Source organism: Pongo pygmaeus, chromosome 9, assembly GCF_028885625.2.
Source record: "Pongo pygmaeus isolate AG05252 chromosome 9, NHGRI_mPonPyg2-v2.0_pri, whole genome shotgun sequence".
Lineage (NCBI taxonomy): Eukaryota > Metazoa > Chordata > Mammalia > Primates > Hominidae > Pongo > Pongo pygmaeus.
Genome location: NC_072382.2, coordinates 66464291 through 66487312, shown reverse-complemented (window position 1 = coordinate 66487312; position 23022 = coordinate 66464291). Strand labels below are relative to the sequence as shown.

The window sequence follows — 23022 nt, the reverse complement described above, 5'->3', positions numbered from 1 at the left end:
AGGCTGGAGTGCAGTGGCATGATCTTGGCTCACTGCAACCTCTGCCTCCCGGGTTCAAACAATTCTCCTGCCTCAGCCTTCTGAGCAGGTGGGACTACAGGCTTGCGCCACCACGTTCAGCTAACTTTTGTATTTTTAGTAGAGATGGGATTTCACCAGGTTGGCCAGGATGGTCTCAATCTTTTGACCTTGTGATCCACCAGCCTTGGCCTCCCAAAGTGTTGGCATTACAGGTGTGAGCCACCACGCCCAGGCCATTTCCAAAATATTTTTAAAGTATCTTCCTGTCATGTGCACATTCATAACCACTGATCCAGAAAGATCTCCATGGCATAATGTCGAGTGAAAAATAGGAGATATCTTGTAATCCCCTTCAGGTAATGTTATGCATGTGTGTAGAGCTGTCAGGAAGGTGCTTGCCAAAATGTTTATAGTGATCACCTCTAGATTGTGGGATTTTGGTGAATTTTTTTCTCCTTTATTCCTTTCTGTATTATTGGACTTTCTATATGATTTTATATTATTTTTATAAAATCAGAAAAATACCTCTACTTATGAAAAAAAAATACCTTTATGTAGCAAAGTTGCTTTTGTCTTATTTAGACTGTCCTCTTTTTCTCAGCACCCAGCATAGCAGATGAAGCTCGATGCTTGTTAAATACAATTTATATTTTTTTGGTGATTCTTTGAAACTTCTTACATTATTATATTGAATAATAACTGATTTGGGATTTCCTTACTTTGATCCTTTCTTTCTTCCATAGGTAATAGTGTTGTCTGTGTTCTTTTTTTTCCTAATGGAGCACGTCATAAACGTTGAGGCTGAATTTGTATAGGTTTTTGGTGCTACAAAGAGGTATGAGACGTGGTCTCCATCTGAAGTGGAATTCTCAGCCTCTTAGGATGGCAGGATATGACTGTAGTAGAATTGCAGTATGAGATAGCTTTTGCTTAAATGTCCAAAGATTAGGAAACTGAATATGTAATATGATTAGAACTTAATATAATAACCAACTGAAACTTACAATCAATATCATATATATTTAATGATATGTGTATTCTATCATGCGCTATCAGCACCTGTAGACTTAATGCTAAAAATAGCAGCTATTCTTAAACAAGCCTGAAGGGCTTTGGCCTATAATAATGTGTAATTTTGCTTAAGTAAACATTTGAGTCACACACCTTTGAGGCCAGTCTGTGGGAAGGAAATACAGAATTAGTGAGTGTGAGCTTAGAAGCCACATTTAGAAGCCAGTATTTGAACTCCTGGTGCAGTATTTTCCTGTTGGTCTGGGGCAGAGTTCCTCCCTCAGAATACCGAGAGGTCAGGCAGAAAGGTAGGTTGGTACCAGAGGTGGAAGTCCTTGACTATTTGGTTGAGAAGATATATGTGACCAAGCTTTAGCATTTTCATTGATTGAGTTTTTACTTACCTCAGTCATTTAGCATTTTCATTGATTGAGGCTTTACTTATTTTATTTAAAAATTTTGGCTGGATGCGGTGGCTCACGCCTGTAATCCCAGCACTTTGGGAGGCTGAGGTGGGCGGATCACGAGGTCAGGAGCTCGAGACCATCCTGGCCAACATGTTGAAACCCCATCTCTATTAAAAATTCAAAAATTAGCTCGGCGTGGTGGCATGCACTTGTAGTCCCAGCTACTCGGGAGGCTGAGGCAGGAGAATCACTTGAACCTGGGAGGCAGAGCAGTTGCAGTGAGCCGAGATCGCACCCACTGCACTCCAGCCTGGGTGACAGAGCGAGACTCCTAAAAAAAAATTTTTTTTTGTAGAAATGAGGTCTCACTATGTTGCCCATGCTGATCTTGAACTCCTGGCCTCAAGCGATCCTCCTGCCTTGGCCTCCCAAAGTGCTGGGATTACAGGCATGAGCCACTGCATCAGGCCTTGATTGAGGTTTTAATTTACAGAGAATCATTGTTGGGGGTTCATTCTTTCTTTTTAAGTGGAATAGACCAGTATAATGAACTCCCACATACCCATCAACCAGCTCCAGTAACCACCAACATGTGGCTAATCCTACCCCACCTACTTTTACCTCTCCTGTATTATTTTGAAGCAAATCTCAGGTATTTTATTTTGTTTATAAATATTTCAATAGGTATCTCTAAAAGATAATGATTTTTTTAGAAATCTCAAATGCTACTTAATATCAAGGGGATTCTATTATCTGCATATCACTTTGGGGAGGGGTTGTCTCTGAAGTGTCTGAAATTATATGCAAATTTTTGTCGGTTATGCTTGCATGACTGGTGTAATGCCCCTCCATAGATTCTCAGAGGGTCCAAGAACAATTGGTGTTCATGTTTTCAGGATCATATATCAAATAATGGAGTAGGCAAGTATATCAAGGAAGAGATGTCAGCTCTTACAAATAAAAAGACAAGAATTTATATCACATTTAATCTTTCATAGGGTTACATGATGAAAAAGGGCCACAGACGGAAAAACTGGACTGAACGATGGTTTGTACTAAAACCCAACATAATTTCTTACTATGTGAGTGAGGATCTGAAGGATAAGAAAGGAGACATTCTCTTGGATGAAAATTGCTGTGTAGAGGTGAGTCTACTCTTACTTCTTTGCATGATTACCCCGTGCTGCACCTTGATGCTGAAGTAGCTTCTCACCTTCTTCCACCTAGACTCTAGAACCTTAAAATAATCCCCAAATTTACATTTCCAAAATAATATAGGCATACAGTTGCCATGGTTTCTGAACCAAAAATTAAAGATAGCTGACAAAATTTTTTTCTAATGTGAATTTATTTTCAACCTTATACTCGTGAATGAAATATAAGGATTAAATCATTTATTGGAACATTTAAGGAATCATTTATTGAATAAAATGGAGTCATAAAAGAGATAACAAAGTAAAAAAAAAGTTCAGTAAGACAATATTTGGAATCACGAATATGCCAGAAAATCTGGGACATTTTGAGTGCAAAAAATGAAAGAAGATGTAAGCATTGTCTTTGAATACTTTGGGTGACTTTCAGAACACTTTATTCGTAGGTACTAATTCTTTAAAGAAGTGAAATTCTCAAGAACATAAATTTTTGAGTTTTTAATTTTTGTATGAACTGTCCCCGTGTCTGTATGTGTTGAATAACATTTAACTACCTGAAATCTCACGCATAAACTATAATGTATTTTAGTGAATAATAATGTCTTGAGATGTGTGATGCCCATGAAGGAGTCTGCTTAGATTTAACTAAACGTGGAGATCTACAAGGTTACCAAAGGCCAGTTTACTCATAAACATATAGGACAGAAACCACGGGTTGCCAGCCACAACATTCCAAGTGCAAGGAGAGAAAGCCACATTAAGCAGATGTAGGAATCACCCTGGCTTAGGTGCTTCATATCCCATAGGAATTAATACCTCTTGTAACATCATCACAGATGTACCTTCCAGGATTCCTGCAAGGGAGGTGCTCAGGATAAGAGCTGCTATACTCAGGAAATCCCAATGCATGGCATCCTATCAGGTCTTTATAGTTTTACCAGTCTAGATGTAGTATACCAACTGGGGTCATTTTTACCACAAGTAATGTGCTTAGGGAACAGCATTCGTAAATCAGTAATATGCATTTATAGGTATTTTTCATTGACATTTTCAGCTCATTTTTATAAATAATTCAAATTGAATTTCATTTAAATACTTAAAATTTTGAAGAACTAATTTTGCTTTCTGTTTTAGTCCTTGCCTGACAAAGATGGAAAGAAATGCCTTTTTCTCGTAAAATGTTTTGATAAGACTTTTGAAATCAGTGCTTCAGATAAGAAGAAGAAACAGGAGTGGATTCAAGGTAAGGTGATTTTTTATTATTTGCCATGATATAACTTGAGAGCTCTGACTTTCTTTTTTTTTTTTTGAGATGGAGTCTCGCTCTGTTGCCCAGGCTGTAGTGCAGTGGTGCTATCTTGGCTCACTGCAACCTCCACCTCCTGGGTTCAAGCAATTATCCTGCCTCAGCCTCCAGAGTAGCTGGGACTATAGCCACCACGCCCAGCTAATGTTTTTGTATTTTTAGTAGAGACGGGGTTTCACCATGTTGGTCACGCTGGTCTCAATCTCCTGACCTTGTGATCCGCCTGCCTTGGCCTCCCAAAGTGCTGGGATTACAGGCGTGAGCCACTACACCTGGCCGAGAGCTCTGGCTTTCTAGTTTTGAATCTTATGAAGGATGCTAAGGCATTATTTCCTCATTGTCTGTAGTTATTTCTGCATGTGATACAATAGCTGAGAGAAAAACAAATTAAGATGAGCTCTCAAAGTTTTCATTAGTTTTATTTGCGTAATGAACTTTGGGTAAGTTATAAATGGGAGATTTACTTTTAAAATAGATTTTGGGGTTGCAAGTATAGTTCTGCTACAATGATATATTGTGTAGTGATGAAATCTGGGCTTTTAGTGTAACCATCACTTGAATAGTTGCTGTTAGGTAATTTCTCATCCCTTGCCGGCCTCCTGCCTTCCCACATTTCTGAGTCTCCAGTGTCTATTATTCCTTGCTCTATGTCCATGTGTACACATATTTTAGTTCCCACTTATAAATAAGAACATGTAGGCCGGGTGCAGTGGCTCATGCCTGTAATCCCAGCACTTTGGGAGGCAGAGGCGGGTGGATCATGAAGTCGGGAGATCGAGACCATCCTGGCTAACACGGTGAAACCCCGTCTCTACTTAAAAAAAAAGAACATGTAGTATTTTATGTTCTGTTTATGGATTATTTCAAGAAATACTTCAAGATAATAGCCTCCAGTTCTATCCATGTTGCTGCAAAAGACATTATTTCATTCTTTTTTTATGACTGAGTAGTATTCCAAGGTATATGTGTGTATGCACACACTACAACTGTTGGTGGACACTTGGGTTGATTCCATATCTTAGAGATTTTAGGTTTTACTTATTATTTGAAGAATATAGAATTTTCCCCTTTAAGGACTGTGAAGAATTTTAAAGTGGCCATCTTGAGCTTGAGGTAATATGTAAAAGAAAAGAGGAATTATGCAATAGTTTTTTAATACTTCAAGTGATTTTCAAGATCCATTTTACTTCCACAAGAAATCACTAGTTTTGGGTAACTCAAGAACACAAACTTTTGAATTAATAACCTTTAAAAAAAAAATTCAACTTTTATTTTAGATTCAGGGGTACATGTGCAAATTTGTTACATGGGTATATGTGTAATGCCGAAGTTTGGGGTACGATTGAATCTATCACCCAGGAAGTGAGCATTGTACCCAACAGTTAGAGTTTTCCAACCTCTTCCCCCCTCTCTACCTCCCATCCCAGTAGTCCCTAGTGTCTGTTGTTGCCACTTTTATGTCCGTGAGTACCCAGTTTTTAGCTCCCACTTATTAGTGAGAATATTCAGTATTTGGTTTTCTGTTCTGCGTTAATTTGCTTAGGATAGTGGCCTCTAGCTGCATCCATGTTGCTGCAAAAGACATGATTTTTTTCTTTTTTATGGCTTCGTAGTGAATGAAAAACTTTAAAGTGTTCCATTATTCCAAAATTGGTAAAGAATAAAATGCAATATAAGAGCGCTTTTTAAAATCCTGAAGGAGATTCTGAATATTATATTCTTAAACATAGATAAAATTATGTTGTATTGGAGAATGTAGTCATTTTTGATGTGGTTTAAGAGTTCGAGGCAAATGCACCTGGTTTGAGTGCTCTTTCCTGGATCTCTTGGGTTGAGTTATAAATTCTGTAACTGCTTTTCTCTTCTGTGGAGTGGGGATAATAATAGTGCGTTCTTCCCAGGGTAGTGGTAGGATTAGAAAATAGATAATGACAGATATACTCACACATTTTTCAAAATGACATAGATTGCAAACAATCTAGCTATCTATTAATAGGGAAATGGTTGAATAAGTTATGGTTTAGCTGCACAGTGGTGTACCATGCAGTACTTCATGTATAGTACTTTTGGTGTACCATGCGGTACTTTATGTATTGCTACTGGGAACTGTGAGATAGATTAAATGAAAAAAACTGAGGGTCAGAAGAGTGTGTTGTGCCATCGTTTGTGTGAAAAGAAGGTGGAAGACGTATATACATATTTATTTGTATAGGCTTATACTATCTCAGGAAAGATGCATAAGAAACTGTTAGCATTAGTTGCTAGTGGGGAGGAGAATCTAGTACTTGAGGGACAGGAGTAGGAGGGAGACTTTCCTGTGTGTCTTTTGAATTTGAATAATGTGAAAATATTAGCTATTCAAGAAATTACATTTAAGTAATTTGAAATATCAAAAAAAAATCAGATGTTGTATAACAGTTAGATAATGCATGTAAAGAATATATTTATTTTATTTTTAAAATAAATGACAGCTGCTGTTACCTGTTATCTCAGGAAGGGGTTGCATAAGGCATAGATGATAGGCCAGCTAAACACAGTAGGTTGCAAATTAGATATCAGAAATTTGAATCTCTGTCTTTACTGTGTCTTAATCTTGTTTGGCTTTTTGAAAAGTGTAGAGAAAGGAGTTGAAAGTACTGTCATTAGTTCTTGAAAGTGTGTGCAATATTCCCAGATCGAGTGTTTCTGAGCACAGATACAGTTACAGAATTTTGGAGCGAGAAAGGACTTTATAGATCATCTCTCTCATTTTAAAGATGTGGAAACTGATGCTGCAAGAGGTTATTTCTTGAGGGGAGCTCTGAAAAAAAACCAAGAGGTTATGTGACTGCTCAGGGTCACACCACTATGGAGTGGCAAAATCAGAATCTACACTGGGCCTTCTGGCTCCCTGTCTCATTTTCTTCCCACTGTGCCATTTGCATAGTAGGCTTACAAAGAATAAATAATATCTCCCCATTTTTTTTTCCTCCTACACCTCTTACAGCCATTCATTCTACTATTCATCTGTTGAAGCTGGGCAGCCCTCCACCACACAAAGAAGCCCGCCAGCGTCGGAAAGAACTCCGGAAGAAGCAGCTGGCCGAACAAGAGGAACTGGAGCGACAAATGAAGGAACTCCAGGCCGCCAACGAAAGCAAGCAGCAGGAGCTGGAGGCTGTGCGGAAGGTGGGAATGGGCGCTGGGCTGGGAGAGGGCCCTTCATTCCCCTGCAGAAGCCATCGTGCCTTGCTTAGGGGTGTTGGTTCTACCAAGACGAATGTAATGCAGTTTTAGGGAGATACTTGTGGTGAACTGTTCTCAGAAGTGTTTCCAGACCATCAAGTGAGACATACTGGTTTTCCCAGCCCTGAAACTATGTTGATCTCGGCAGCAAAAACATTTCATTGGCTAGGAAGGAATATTTTTAATAATAATGAGCACAGTTGAATTTCGTCAGAAGAAGATGGGAAATTTCATTCCCTTGAGGATGTCAAGGCTGTTTTTAGTGACCTGGGCAAGGTGTGTTGCTTTTTAGTTTTCTCCTTAGCTCCCATCTTCACTCATGAGTACCTTGGAAGACCCTTACTTTAGAACTGTTAGTTTTACTTACTATTTGGAGTTAAAGATACAGTCTGGGTCAGCTTTTCCTTCCATCTCAAGATTAGGAGGTCAAGTACCATATGCTATATGAGATAGTTGATTTTCACTGGGAACACTTCCTCGGTTATGTCCTGATCCCAGGGGTGGTAGTGAGTCCCCAGTATATGGGTATGGTCTTTATTTGAGACACTTTTGGGCTGAGTCTGTCTGCCTTGAATCAAAGAGTACCTGCTAACCACAAGCTCAAGGACTTTCATGCACATCTGTGCAAAAACTTTGCCCTGGGATATGGGGGTGGCTCATAATCTATGACTCCACATACCTAGTGGGGTTCTCCCTTGGTAACCCATAGAAATGCCACATTGTGTGCTGAACTTCCTCTGAGTAGAGTAGACTCATGAAGATTTTTAAGAATGCTTTTATAATCTTAGGAGCTGCATGGGCATATATATAATCTTAGAAAAAGTTATTACTATCACACACTTACTTTCTAAAAGCAGCTCCTCATTTCTTATTGCCTCCCGCCCCTGAAACAGTCTTGCATCTTGCCTCTTTCTGCTGCAATATATTTTCTGTAAAAATTCCCTTTAAAGGTTACGCTGAGCACCTGCCGTATGTGATTGCTGCTGCTTCCTTCCACTGTGCACACATCAAAAGTGGGTGTTATGAGGGAATGGTGGGGAGCTAGAACTTGGTGTCCTTTTTTATAATTTTAAAATTATAAAATAGGTCGTACCTGTAGAGGAGAATATGAAATACGTATATACAAATAATCATACAGTGGATACCCATGAAAATACTACCCAGGTTAAGATAGATTATTGCCAATACAGTTTGAGTATCCCTTATCCGAAATGCTTATGACCCGAAGTGTTTCAGATTTGGGATTTTTTTTGGATTTTGGAATGTTTACATGATATACTGTATTTACCAGTTGAGATCCTCTTGACTCAGCCTCCCAAATCCAAAAGTCTGAAATCTGAAATGCTTCAATGAGCATTTCCTTTGAGCATTATGTCAGAGCTCAAAAAGTTTCAGATTTTGGAGCATTTTATATTCTTTATTCAGGTCTTTCCCTCATCCCTAACCCCTGGAAACCACTGATCAATTCTCTGTTCCTGTATTTTTGCCTTTTCCAAATTGTCATATAAATGGAATCATACAGAATGTACATTTTAAGACTGGATTCTTTGACTTAGCATTGTACATTTGAGATTCATACATCGATGCCCTTTTTAACTTTTAAACTCTGCCTTCCAGGAGCATGTAGTGTTCTGCTCTGTATAACGTGAAGAAGGCATGCCTGGTGTTAGCAAGCTGTAGACCTATGTAGACAGCTTTCCCACTACCTAGGTTTACAGAATTATTTAAAAGACTGATTTAGGATTCTTGGATAAGTGCTGAAAAATTCTTATAGATCGCTTAGTAATCTTTGATTTTCTTGTCAATAAACACAGTTCTCCAATTTTTTCATGGAGGCATTCTTAGAAAAACACAGCTTAGATGAATATTTAATTAAATTTATTTATTATGAGACAGGGTCTCACTCTGTTGTTCAGGCTGGAGTGCAGTGGTGCAATGCTTACTCCCCTGCTCAAGAGATCTTCTTGCCTCAACATCTCAAGTAGCTGGGACTACAGGTGTGCACCACCATACCTGGCTAATTTTTTGTATTTTTAATAGAGATGAGGTTTTGCCATGTTGCCCAGGCTAGTCTCAAACTCCTGGGTTCAAGCATTCCACCCACTTCAGCCTCCCAAAGTGCTGGGATTACAGGAATGGGGCACCATGCCCAGCTGAATCTTTTAATCATCTGGAATTAGGTTACATATCTGTGGGTTTCTTAAAATTTGACAGGCCTCATTTTAATTAGAAGAAAGAATAAGAAATCATGGTAGTTTTTATAAATTAATAGATTTACTTAAAGGGTTTACTTAAATTTTTATTTCTACTTTTGTTTCTTTTAAAAAATATAATCATTTGGGTAGGTTCAAAAATATACAAATATAAAAAGGCAGCTGTGAACGATTTCCTCCCCCTCCCCCACTTATGAATTTCCACCCCTTGCCCAAGGTAAGGAAATATGAATATACATTCTTATTTTCCCATTTTTTAACACACAAAAGTATATACTAGTGTTACTGTTTTGCCTCTAGTTTATTCCACTTAATATATTTTTTAGATCTTTCCATATCAGTATAAAGAGAGTTACCTCATTCTTTTTTATGGCTGTAGAGTATTCTGTTATACAACTGTGTCATTACTTAATCATTCCCTGTTAGTGAACATTTGGGTCGTTTTAATCTTTTGTTTTAATAGGTAATGCTGTAGAGAATAATCTTGTACCTGTGTCATTGTATATGTGTTCATACATGTTCTGATATCTCTGGGGAATGAATTCTCAGAAGTGAGAATGCTGGGTCAAAGTGTGTAATTATGAAATCCAGGCTGATGGACCAGCCGCCATCTTGAGTGTTGCTATTCACTGTGCCGAAAGAAAAAGTGTTCTAGGGTTTGGCAATGCAGTGCTCCAGCCCAGAAATGTCACACTGCACTTCTATTTATAATATTTTGGTGAGAACTAGTCAGAACTTTCTGATGAGAAGTCAGCTGTCAAGCTTGCAGGAGTTCCCATGTGTGTGGTAAATCATTTTTCTTTTTCTGCTTTTAAGATTTTTTTTTGGTCTTTGTCTTTCAACAGTTTTACTGTGGTGTATGTGGGTGTAGATCTCTTTGTGTTTATCCTGTTTAGAGTGTATTGAACTTGAATATGTAGATTAATGTTTTGCCTTAAGCTGGATAAGTTTTCAGCCACAAATATTTTTTCTACTTTTTTTTCCCTCTTCTGATACTTCCATTATGCAAATGTTGGTACACATAATGGTGTCCCATATTTCTCTAAGGCTGTGTTCATTTTTCTTCTTTTTTTTTTTTTCTGTTTTCCAGTTGCATAATTTCTATAGATCTATCTTTAGTAGATTTTTCTTGTAGCCCAAATATACTGTTGAGTCCCTCTAGTGAATTTTTCGTTTCAGTTATGGGACTTTTTACTTCCAGAATTTCCATTTGGTTCTTTCTGTGATTTATATCTCTTTATTATTCTCTATTTAATGGTATATTGTCATTCCTTCCGTTACTTCTCTAAGTATGGTTTCCTTTAGTTATTTGAGCATAAAATATGTATAACTACTTTGAAGTCTTCATATGCTAAATCCACCATCTGGGCCTCTTCAAAGGCAGTTTCCTTTGCCTGCTTTTTCCCTGTAAATGGGCCATACTTTCCTTTTTCTTTGCATGTCTCATGATTTCTTGTAGAAAACTAGACATTTTAGATAACGTATGGTAGCAACTCTGGATTCTGATTCCACCCCTCTCCCCAGGGGCCTGTTGTTGTTTGCTGCTTTATTTGTTTAGTGACTTGGCTGGACTATTTCAGTGAAGTTTGTTTTCCTCACAATGTGAAGCTTCTGACTGTTGCTCCTCAGAGGCACAGGCTTGGACAGGAACACAGTCACCCTGCGAAGACCCTGATTTTTGCAGGGCTCTCTTTGAGTGTCTTTCTCTGATCTGTCATTTAAGCTTTCCACCTTTGTTGGTACCACACCATCAGCTGTTAGAGTTTACTAATTTTGTTCTGTTCTCCATAATGCCCTGGAACCTGAATTGCCTCACAGTCTGAGATCATTTAAATTCAGGCCTACATGTAGTCTTTAAGGTCAGTCTTTGAGACTTGTTCCTACTACATGAGAACTCTTCTTAGCTGTCTCTTTCTCTGGTTCTGTCTGTCAGACGTTTGGCTGGTCTGGCAAGAGCAGTGGCTCACACCTGTTAATCACTTTGGGAGGACAGGGTGGGAGGATCACTTGAGGCCAAGAATTTGAGACCAGCCTGGGCAACATAGCGAGACCTCTTGGCAATCAACCAACCAACCAACAACACTTTTAGCTGGTCTGTGGGTTAGTGTGTCGTTCTCATGGAGTTACTGTCCTCCTCTTAATTCTCAGCCACTCTTGCCTGGAATAAAGTTTCTGCAACATGCAGCTGGGGACAAAGAGAAATTCTGGCAGCCAGTCTGCCCCTCCCAGGAAGGTATCATAGCCCTAGGCTTGAGCTGAGGGGAGGGGAACCCTTGTTTGGGGTTCCATCTGCCAGGAGAAGAGCTTCCTTCTCACTGACACTGTGGGGGAGGAGAGGGAGTGCATCATATGCCACAGACCCTCACTGTTCTTACTGAGAGTTAGATTTTCTTAGATAAATGTTATCCATTTTAGAATGTCCTTAGCATAATTTCTAGAGACTTTTAAAGGTTTTATTTTTTTAACAATAATTTTCACCAGTTATGGTTGTTTTGCTGGGGAAAGGGTCTGTGGAGCTCCTTATGCCACCCTTCTAGAAATTGGTTCTGGTAAAAGTTATAAGGAATAATGTATAAGATGACAAAACTGTACAGAAAGAGCTCAAGAAATAGCTCTCAAATCTCATGAATGTGGCTGGGCATGGTGGCTTACACCCGTAATCCCAGCACTTTGGGAGGCTGAGGTGGGTGGATCACGAGGTCAAGAGACCGAGACCATCCTGGCCAACATGGTGAAACCCCCTGTCTACTAAAAATACAAAAATTAGCTGGACGTGGTGGTGTGCGCCTGTATTCCCAGCTACTCAGGAGGCTGAGGCAGGAGAATCACTTGAACCTGGGAGGCGGAGGTTGCAGTGAGCCGAGATCATGCCACTGCACTCCAGCCTGGCGACAGAGCAAGAGTCAGTCTCAAATAAATAAATAAATAAATAAATAAATAAATAAATAAATATCTCATGAATGCAATCGCAAGTGAATTTAATTCAATGACTATACTAAAACTTTCTTTGCAAAATGTTGTTCAGGCTTATCAATAGTCTTTCATTTACCTAATTTATTTTGTATGTTGATTCAGCAGATTGTTAGACTGGAATTCTAATGGAGCTAAAAGTTTTTATTCTATTATCTTTATTGAATGTTAAGAATGTTTGGCTTTTCCTGTATTTAAGTATGACTGTCTCTCTCTCTTTAATGTACTTCTACTCTAACACCTTCTTTTCTGTGGATGGGTTTTTGATTGGCTAGAAACTGGAGGAAGCAGCATCTCGTGCAGCAGAAGAGGAAAAGAAACGCCTTCAGACTCAAGTGGAACTTCAGGCCAGGTTCAGCACAGAGCTGGAAAGAGAGAAGCTTGTGAGTGTCACGTGGCTGGAGAAAGCAGCTGCAGTAGCTCAGCCTGGGTCGGTGGGAACAGGGAAGGGCTGGAGGCTACAGTGAGGCATGTCATCAGCTTGGCTTTGCTACTGACCTGGAATGGGCTGTAAGGGAAGTTGCATGTTTGTTCATTCATTCATTATCTGTTTATTGAGCACCTTCTGTGTGCCAGGCACTGTGCCAAAGATGTAATGGCAAAAGACATAAACATTGTTTTCAAGACTCCTAAGTGGAAATTTATGGAGCCAGGCATGGTGGCCCACTCCTGTAATCCCAGCACTTTGGGAGGCCAAGGCATGAGAATTACTTGAGCCCAGGAGTTCAAGACCAGCCTGGGCAATAGCTACAAAAAAAAAAAAAGAATTAGCCAGGCCTGTTGGTACGTGCCTGTAGTTCCAGCTACTTAGGAGGCTGAGGTGGGAGGATTGCTTGAGCCCAGGAGTTCGAGGCTACTGTGAGCTATGATTTTGCCACTGCACTCCAGCCTGGGTGACAGAGCAAGGCCCTGTCTCCAAAAAAGAAAAAAAAAAAATTTGTGGAATGATGTGATAAATGCTTGGTTAGGGTGACTATATTTCCTGGTTTGCCTGGGAGAGTCCCTGCCATTCTGGTATAATTATTAATAACATTCCTTTTCATTCTCAAAACAGTTCTGATTTGGAAAATAAATAGTTATGGAAAAAGTAAGCATAGGTTCCATGGTATATCTCCTCTGTAATAAGCAAGGATGGCGGGAGTGAGATCCTGAAATTGTGAAAACATCTAGATTCTGATTTGTTGCTCTTGGCAGCTCCGGTTCATCCTAGAGGCTTTCATCTTCAAGAGACCCAAGATCCAGGTTGTCTTAGGTAGTTAGCTGGTTAGCTGGAACACAGGTCTTCTCACATTGAATGATACTCTGTCAGAGAGTGCTGAGCCCAGTGCCTAAATAGATGCATGTGACATTTCCTCTAGTCACTTTTTTTATTTAGAGTTGAAAGAGATGTGTTTGTGGTTTGAGAGAAAAGAGGAAGGCAAATGTGACGTAGAGAAACAGCCAGAATGTCTGGTCTTGTTTCCTCTCTGGTCCTTCTTACTGAACATTGGCTTTTTCTTCGTTAAGTGCAGGATTATCACATGTTCTCTCATGACTCTTGTGAGGACAGAGTGAGCTAATGCAAGTGAAAATATTTTATCAACTGCAGAGAAATAGGCTAATGTGTTTGTTATATTTAGGATGTTCTTGTCTTGTAATTTTTAAGGCAGGGATTCAAAACTCTGTAATCCAGAAGGGAAAAACCATTAACTTATACAGATTAACTGAAATGCTTGAGTTCCCCTAGGGCTGGAGGTGCCCCAGGGAGTGGAGGCAGCCAGGGAAGTGTGGGAGGGATCCCACGCTGGCTGACCTTTCCTTCTCCTTTAGTGGAACACTTCACTGCTCTGACTGGGAAAAGGTTCGTTCCTTTTAGAGAAGACCCTATTGGTAAAAAGATTGTGACTTTAAGACAGAAAGGAATTTAGAGAGAAATTACACAAGGAAACATTTTTTTCTTGACTTGAGTCTTAAAATGTGGAGTGGAAGGGATGGAAAATACAGCAGGGCAGAACATAATTTGGGTTATAATTTGCTCTTCCCAGACTCTTTCACTATTGCGATTGGGTGTGGTGCCCTCATCTCCTCCATCTTTAAGTTCAAGGATTGAAGGACAGGGTCCTGCCACCCTGATGGGCTGAGGCTGCAGCTGTGGGCAACCCCTCAGGTGGAGGGGAGGCTTTCCCTGAGAAAGAAGTTAACCTGCATTTAAACAAGACCCTTTTATACCAACAGATCAGACAGCAGATGGAAGAACAGGTTGCTCAGAAGTCCTCTGAACTGGAACAGTATTTACAGCGAGTACGGGAGCTGGAAGACATGTACCTAAAGCTGCAGGAGGCTCTTGAAGATGAGAGACAGGCCCGGCAAGATGAAGAGACGGTGCGGAAGCTTCAGGCCAGGTGCCAGATTTGTTTGCAGACTTTGCCTTTGTGTACTTTGCCTGGGCTAATACAGTTTCTTGGAATGACTAACACTCTGGTGGAGAGGGAGAAGTGTCTCTGCTCTGGCTGTGACTGAGCTTGAGGTGCTATCCAGATTAGAAAGACCGTGGAGACTCGACCGGCTGGAGTGTTTCTTTTCATTCCGGGGCACTGGGAAACCCTTGCTTCTGGAGCTAAATAAGGGCCTATTTTAGAGCAGTCTGGTAGGTATGTTTGATGAGGTACCCTTAGTCATATTCGAGAAAATCCACAAACCCAGAATTACCTCTGATGAGAGCTTGGCATCTTCAACATGCTCCAGACCAGAGAGGGCCGTTGGTATGCAGGCAGGGGCCTGTTGAGGCCAAAGTTGCCGTCAGGTTTTGAGGAATAAGGAAGAAATATGCAGTTTCTATTTGGTCATTCAGGATTGGTAACATTCCTTCAGTAATTACTACTTGAAATCCTAATTTTAAAAGTATTTGAAACCTAGATTTTTTTTCCCCTTATAACTTTATGATAGTCATATTCGCAGATGAAAATTCTCAATTTTGGGTCTTCATAGCAGCAGGGAGGACAAAATAAAATGAGGACTCCCAAAGGGAAAAATTGAGCCTATCCTCTGCCAGTTTCTACTTTGCTGCCCCGTTTACATTCTTTCAGGTGTCTGGGATGGGAGACAACACTAAAAAGTATTCACTACAGTAGCAGCACATGGTCCAGTCTTTGATCTCTGACCCCCTGTTTTGGGGAGCAGTTATGAGATGAGCTGGGGTAGATTTTCCATGGCTGCCATTTTACATGTGGAGCAGCAAAAGATGTTTCTTTAATCTTTAGATAGGAAGAGAAAGAAGAAGCCATCTTTAGTTGTATATTTTGCCAAAAGTGACTTCAAAAATAAATAAATTATTTTGGACATTTAGATTTTAAATTTAAATTTTTTTAAGGAAAAATTATTTTCTAAATAGAAAATTAGGCATATAGCATATTGCCAGGCATTTATAGGCCCCGCAGGTACACATTCACTGCACTGTGAGGTTAATCAGGTTCTTGGAACTCCCTTCCAGTGCCACTGGGCAGTGATTTTAGCAGAAGATTCACTCTGTGGGAATGTTTGAGTGCCACGTGACGTCCAGAGTGACATTCTGCATGACACTCAACATTTTTTGAGCCACCTCATAATTTGAGCCGTGTTGAGAGTTTTATAGATTGTTTTTGTGCAGAGAATTTGCAGGTGAAATATGCTATATGTATTACTGCAGTTTTGTGGGAAGTTGATTATGACACAGCAGAGACTAGATCACAGAGGGAACCAGATAATTCTAGAAATACTAGTCGTAGTTATTTAGTGTTTATAGAATGAGTGATATTTTGAATAAGGGATAATTTTGGATAATTGAAGCCAGTGGTTTTTTAACCAATGTTATATATCAGAATCACCTTACAAAGCTTCTGAAAAATACACATGTAGGGTCTCACTCTAGATTTACTGAATCAAAATATGTGTGGATAGGAGCCAGACGTGTGTGTTGTTATTTAAAAAGCTCTGGCTAGGCCAGGTGTGGTGGCTCACACCTATAATCCCAGCACTTTGGGAGGCCAAGGCGGGAGGATCACTTGAACCCAGGAGTTTATGACCAGCCTGAGCAACATGGTGAAACTTCACCATTTTTTTTTTTTTTTTAAGTCTACTTGGGAGGCTGAGGCAGGAGGATCACTTGAGTCCAGGAGGCTGAGGCTGCAGTGAGCTGCATTTGCACCACTGTACTACAGCCTGGGGGACAGAATGAGACCCTGTCTCAAAAAAAACACAAAACAATGACAAAAAACTCCAGCTAATTATTTTGCACACTCTGATTTAAGCAATAGCAAAATGGTTTCAACCTTTTGAATCCAGATGTAACTTCTACATACAGCTCTGATCCAATATGCTGAAAGTACTGCACACAAATTTAACTTTTTCTTAATGTGCAAAAGGCATTTTATGAATATAATTATTTTATTATTCTAAATTTTTTTTTCTCTTAGTTTTTGGAACCTGAAATGGACAAATTTGCCCCCCCGCCCCCCTTTGTTTTTTCTGAGATGGAGTCTTGCTCTGTTACCAGGCTGGAGTGCAGTGGCATGATCTTGGCTCACTGCAACCCTCCGCCTCCTGGGTTCAAGCGACTCCCCTGCCTCAGCCTCACGAGTAGCTGGGACTACAGGTGCGCACCACCACACCTGGCTAATTTTTGTATTTTTAGTAGAGATGGGGTTTCGCCATGTTGCCCAGGATGGACTCAATCTCCTGACCTTGTGATCCACCTGCCTTGGTCTCCCAAAGTGCTGAGATTACAGGCGTGAGCCACCACGCCCGGCCTAGTGGTCATTTTTAAGTGAAGTGTGTTCCTCTTTCCTGAAGTCAGTGAAGGCTGTGGCTGATTCAGAGGGACTTTCTGTCAGACTGGCAGAGAGGTTTTGTTCTTTGCTCCTCAGGATAGGCCTTTCTGGATAGAAAAAACAAGGGAAGTCATCCTGGAGTTGGGTTGGAAAACTGGCACTAATGAAATGAACATAATCTTACGCCAAGGGCCTGGGTAAAAGGCTGCTCAGTTAACTCTTCTCACTCCTTTCTTAAAGCAACAGCTAATCATTCGTGGAATATTTGGAATCTTATTATTCTTCTAATGGATAGTTCTTTCTCTGTCAGTGTCTTAAAAAGACAGTGTCTTAAAAAAAAAAAGAAACTTTTTATAGTAAATTGTTTAAATGAAAGACAAGAACTTTAGCTTGAAACACATAGATCTTGTAACTTTTTTTTTTTTTTTTTTGAGATGGAGTCTTGCTCTGTCACCCAGACTGTAGTGTAGTGGCGCGATCTCGGCTCACTGCAAGCTCCGCCTCCCAGGTTCAAACCATTCTCCTGTCTCAGCCTCCTGAGTAGCTGGGACTACAGGCGCCCGCCACCACACCCGGCTAATTTTTTGTATTTTTAATAGAGACAGGGTTTCACTGTGTTAGCCGGGATGGTCTCGATCTCCTGACCTCGTGACCCACCCGCCTCGGCCTCCCAAAGTGCTGGGATTACAGGCGTGAGCCACTGTGCCTGGCCAGATCTTGTAATTTTAAAAATTACAATTGAAGTTTTTTTTTAACTTTTAATTTTTGTGGGTACACAGTAGGTGTTTATATTTGTGGGGTACATGAGATATTTTGATACAGGCATACAATGTGTAATAATCATATCAGGGTAAATGGGTTATCCATCACCTCAAGCATTTATCCTTAGTCTTACGAACAGTCCACTATACTGTTTTAGTTTTAAATGTACAATTAAATTATGATTGACTATAGTCACCCTTTGTGCTATGAAGTTTATTTTTTTATGTGTAATCCTGAAGGTGATCTAGCCTCTTCTGAATGAGAACTCAGAAGAAAACTGTTCATTTAAAATGTAGAAAACTCAAGTTATTGGCCGGACACGGTGGCTCACGCTCTAATCCCAGCACTTTGGGAGGCTGAGGCGGGTGGATCCCTTGAGGCTCGGAGTTTGAGACCAGCCTGGCCAACATGGTGAAACCCTGTCTCTACTAAAAATACAAAAATTAGCTGGGCGTGGTGGTGCATGCCTATAATCCCAGCTACTCGAGAGGCTGAGGCACTTGAATCCAGGAGGTAGAGGTTGCAGTGAGCTGAGGTTGCACCACTGCACTCCAGCCTGTCTCAAAAAAGAAAAAAACGAAAAAAAAATTAAGAAAAGTCGAGTTATTGGAAAGTTCTTGAGGCTGAGCCATAATCTGTCCTATTGTAACTCTTACCCACTTTGGATCTGTAACAGCCAGGAGTACACCTTAGTCGTGTCTGTATTCCCAGCAACTCGTACCTGGCACACAGTAAGTACCCAAGGAATATTTTTTGAATGAATGAATGGATCCAATGGGGCCACATGGAACAACAGTCCCTCTTCCATTTGATATAATACTTTTCATATATTTGAAGGTTAGAGACTGGGCTCTGGAACGAGGCCACGGTTTGATTCCTGGCTCTGGTACTTTTAGCCGTGTAACTTGAGAGAATGGCCAACTTTATACAGTTGTTGTGAGGATGAAATGAGATGATGCATGCAGTGTTTTAGAGTAATGCCTAGCATTTGGGAGTCACTCAGAGTGTGTTGCTTTCTGTTCTTTTATCTCATTTGCAGATGAGGAAGATATATAATGTGTGGAATGTAAAAATAAGCATTCAAAAAAAAGATGTTGACAGGCTAGAATGATGGTTTTAGACCAAGAAGCTAATTTAACATATCAAAAGAACAATTACAGGATCCAGGAGACTTGGCTTTGTAGAAATTCATTTGAAAAGTTCTACAGTTTCATTTCCCTGAAATGTGGTTGCCAAAACCCTCTACACTCTTAGGCAGCCTTAATGAATGTGAAGTGTCCAGAGCAAATGAGATAATTGTCCCTCTATAATATGAGCTGTTACCTACCAGTACTTGCTGTGTGGTAGGCATGTAAGTACCTTATGTGCATTATCACATTTAATACACTAATAAACCTTTGATGGTAGGTGTAGTTTCTGTTTCTTTTTTGATAAATGAGGAAGCTGATACACAGAAAAAGAGTGAGGCACTAAAGTCTTTAGTCAGGAGTCTTGCTTGCAAACCACAGAAACCACCTTGTATTAGCTAAAGCAATAAAACAATTTGTTGAAAGTTTCTTAAATAGTTTGCCAGTTCCACAGAAAGGCAGGTGACCAGGCCTTGAACACAGGCAGGAATCACAGGGGGATGAGCAGCCCCAACTACAGCCCAAGCCAGGCCATGGGAAGAGTCTAGTGAGGATGCCGCTGGCGCTCATGTTGGTACCAGGCATCAGCAGTGCTATCGCTCCTGCTGTCACTCAACACTGGATGTTACTGCCACCGGCAAGATGAATTCTCTACTGGCTTTGCTTCTTTGTGCCAGGTGCTTCAGAGTCAAAGTTCCAGAAGGAGCGTCTACATAGCCAAGCCCAGCTTGTGCCTCCACCATACCCTGGCTGCCAAGGGGTGGGAGGGCAGGTGTCTGGCCTGTGGATTCTATAGTGGGAAATGAGCCCTACCTTCCATCAAGACTTCTACTGTGGCAGTTCCCCTAGACACATGAAGGAGTTCAGAGGCTGGGCAGCATAAGCACCTGGAAATGTCCATTCCCCCTCCATACTTTTACCACTAGAATGAAAAAACAGACCCATCCAATCTTGTTCATTCTTATATCCCCAGTGCCTAGAAAAGCACGTAGAAGGCACATAAAAAATACACATCAACTGAGTGAATAAACTGCACTGGTCAGACCACATCTGTAGTGTCGTGTTCTGTTGTGTACATCAAACTCCAAGAGACATCTGAGGAGACCTCAGTGTCTCCAAAGAAGGATATTGAGTCTGGAAGCTGGGTCCCATTAGTTAAGGCTGAAGGTGGTCTTCTTAGAGAAGGATGTTCTCAACAGGCAACAAAGCTGCCTTCCAGTTGCTAAAGGGCTATCACAGGGAAGAGGGAGTAGATACTTCCTTTGTGGAACTAGGGTAGTGGATGGGAGAACTCATTTTAGTATAAGAAAAAACTTCGTAAGAATTGAAGCTGCCCATAAATAAACTGGCCCAATTCGTGAGGCAATGAGTAGTAGCCCATCACCTAGAGTATTGGAGCTGAGTTGAATAACAACCTTGCAGGAGGTTGTAGAGGGAATTTGGAAATTGGTGTTGGTATAGTCTGTTACTTTATTTCCTTTGTTGTTAGTTTTATAAGAGCAGATGCTGGCAGGTAGTAGTAACTGACCAGTCATGTGACTTTACTTTGTTACCATAATCTTGGTGTTAAAGCCACTAGATATGTGTCCTGTCCTGGGCTGGCATCGAACGACACTAGATACACTTTAATGCAGGTTTTGGCTGTTTGTTAGTTTATTTAAACAACTACATAGCTGGGTATTCCCAGATAGGTATTCCTGTTATTTTGGAGTCACACAGACCTGGGTTAAAATCCATTATAACCTGTGCAACATACTTTTAAACCCATTGGTTTTTCATTGCTTCATCTGTAATGTAGGGATAATACGTTTCAGGATTGTTAGGGGATTAGCAATAATGGAAGCAAAGGCCTGGCATGTAGCAGTTGTTCAATAAATAGTATCTCTATTATTCTGTCTGTGTTAACTCCTTTCTTCATCTTCATTTTCAGCTTTTTCCATGGTAATAGGTTTTTACTAGATGAAAATGTTTTCATGTTGTAGCAACCAGGCAAATTTCAAATCTTGGCCCTGCCACCTGGCAGGTGGATGATCCTAGTACAGGCCACTGAACCTTTGTGTCTCACTTGCACCATCTCTAATATATGAGTAGCAGCACCTAAATTTACTGTGAGGATTAATTGAGAAAATACACTTGACTCTTAGGCCAGTTCCTGGCACACATTAAACTCTGGATAAATGTTATTTTTTATTTCACAAACGGGTGAAACTGAGAGAGCTTAGAGCAGGACATATAGGCTGCTTTACCAGCTTTGTGAATATGAGCTTCTCTGGCTCCTGCTTTCCTCCTGGTGGAATGAGAGGGGGATTAGACGACCTCAGATATTCTCTTGTCTAAAATGCTTCCCTCATCTGCTGGGTCAGGGTGGTGACCTGGGCAGGATTTGATCTGGAGCTTTCCTCCACATTGTAGGTTGTTGGAGGAAGAGTCTTCCAAGAGGGCTGAACTAGAAAAGTGGCACTTGGAGCAGCAGCAGGCCATTCAGACAACCGAGGCAGAGAAGCAGGAGTTGGAGAATCAGCGTGTCCTGAAGGAACAGGCCCTGCAGGAGGCCATGGAGCAGCTGGAGCAGCTTGAGTTAGAACGGAAGCAAGCACTTGAGCAGTACGAGGTAATGAGACTTGGCCCTGCAAACTTGTATATTTAAATTTTTGAAAAACATTTCTCAATAATAGAATTATTTGCTTAGCTGCCAATATGAAGCTGTAGTAAGAATCTTGCTTAGCTGTAAGAAAGAAAAAATAGGGAGTTTTTACAGGAGATAAGATGTATTATACATCCATCAGAGACAGAAACTGCACAGTAATTTGAACAGGGAAAGTTTAATATGAAACATTATTAACTGTCATAGGAGATTACCTACTGTGTTGTAAAGAAGGCTTTGAGAACGCAGGAATGGCAGACGTAGGGAGCAGCTACTGCCTCGAAAACTGAGGCAGAGCACCAGGGAGGGAGCGATCTGGAAGAGCATTCTTTGCTCCTTGCCCCTTAACCCTCGTGCTGTGATCCAGACCTCCGTGGAGAGGGTGCATAGATGGCAGAAAAGTTTGTTGAGGTGCTGTGCCAGCAAAACTCACCGGGAGGCCACCTTCTGGGGCACTGGCAAAAGCTGTCCACAGGGAGGTGCTACAAAAACTCACTGGTGGTGAGCACTGTGGGTGTTCTGAGTGCCACAGGAGCCGCTGAGTGGAACCTAGAAGAAAAGTCCCTCCCTCCTCATGTCCCTTCAGCACCCTCTACTGACAAAGCTTTATGCTGCCAGCTAGTGAGGGAGAATTATTTTAGTTTCACCAGCAGGATGGTTCAGGGTGGATTTGGAGTGGAGAGGCAGTAAACTGTAACTGGCACACAGGGCCATACACCCACTGTAATTAGTATGCAGATGGTGGAAGAATAGGCTTTGGAATCAGACAGCCTGGGTTCCAATTCTGGCTCTACCATTTCCTGTTGTGTGACCCTCGGCAGGTTACTGACCTTCTCTGAACCCGTTTTCACTCTGTACAATGGGGTAATAGTAGTTCCCACTTCTTAGAATGGGCTATGAGAGGATTTAATGAGATAATTCACAAATACGTAGTAAGGGCCCAATAGTTGTGATTTGGTTCTTAAACTACCTGTGTGTCTGCATAGTCCAAAATCCACTTTTGTTTCAGGAAGTTAAAAAGAAGCTGGAGATGGCAACTAATAAGACCAAGAGCTGGAAGGACAAAGTGGCCCATCATGAAGGATTAATTCGACTGATAGAACCAGGTAACAGACTCTATGAAGTAATCATATATTTATTTTTATTATTTATTTATTTATTTTTATTTTATTTTATTTATTTATTTATTTTGAGATGGAGTCTCGCTCTGTCGCCCAGGCTGGATGGAGTGCAGTGGTGCGATCTCGGCTCACTGCAAGCTCCGCCTCCTGGGTTCACGCCATTCTCCTGCCTCAACCTCCCGAGTAGCTGGGACTACAGGTGCCTGCCACCACACCTGGCTAATTTTTTGTATTTTTAGTAGAGATGGGGTTTCACCGTGTTAACCAGGATGGTCTCGAT

The 23022-nt window shown here is 40.8% G+C and overlaps 1 protein-coding gene across 1 annotated transcript in view; it reads left to right on the top strand.

Annotated features, from left to right (window-relative positions):
- Nucleotides 1–23022, top strand: part of SWAP70 (switching B cell complex subunit SWAP70) — an 85532-nt gene that overhangs the window by 59032 nt on the left and 3478 nt on the right. The window contains exons 5-11 of the mRNA XM_054439276.2: nucleotides 2438–2584; nucleotides 3725–3833; nucleotides 6883–7064; nucleotides 12580–12687; nucleotides 14519–14685; nucleotides 21390–21588; nucleotides 22631–22727. Of these exons, the coding sequence (XP_054295251.1) occupies nucleotides 2438–2584; nucleotides 3725–3833; nucleotides 6883–7064; nucleotides 12580–12687; nucleotides 14519–14685; nucleotides 21390–21588; nucleotides 22631–22727 (1009 nt within the window). The remainder of the gene's footprint in view (nucleotides 1–2437; nucleotides 2585–3724; nucleotides 3834–6882; nucleotides 7065–12579; nucleotides 12688–14518; nucleotides 14686–21389; nucleotides 21589–22630; nucleotides 22728–23022) is intronic.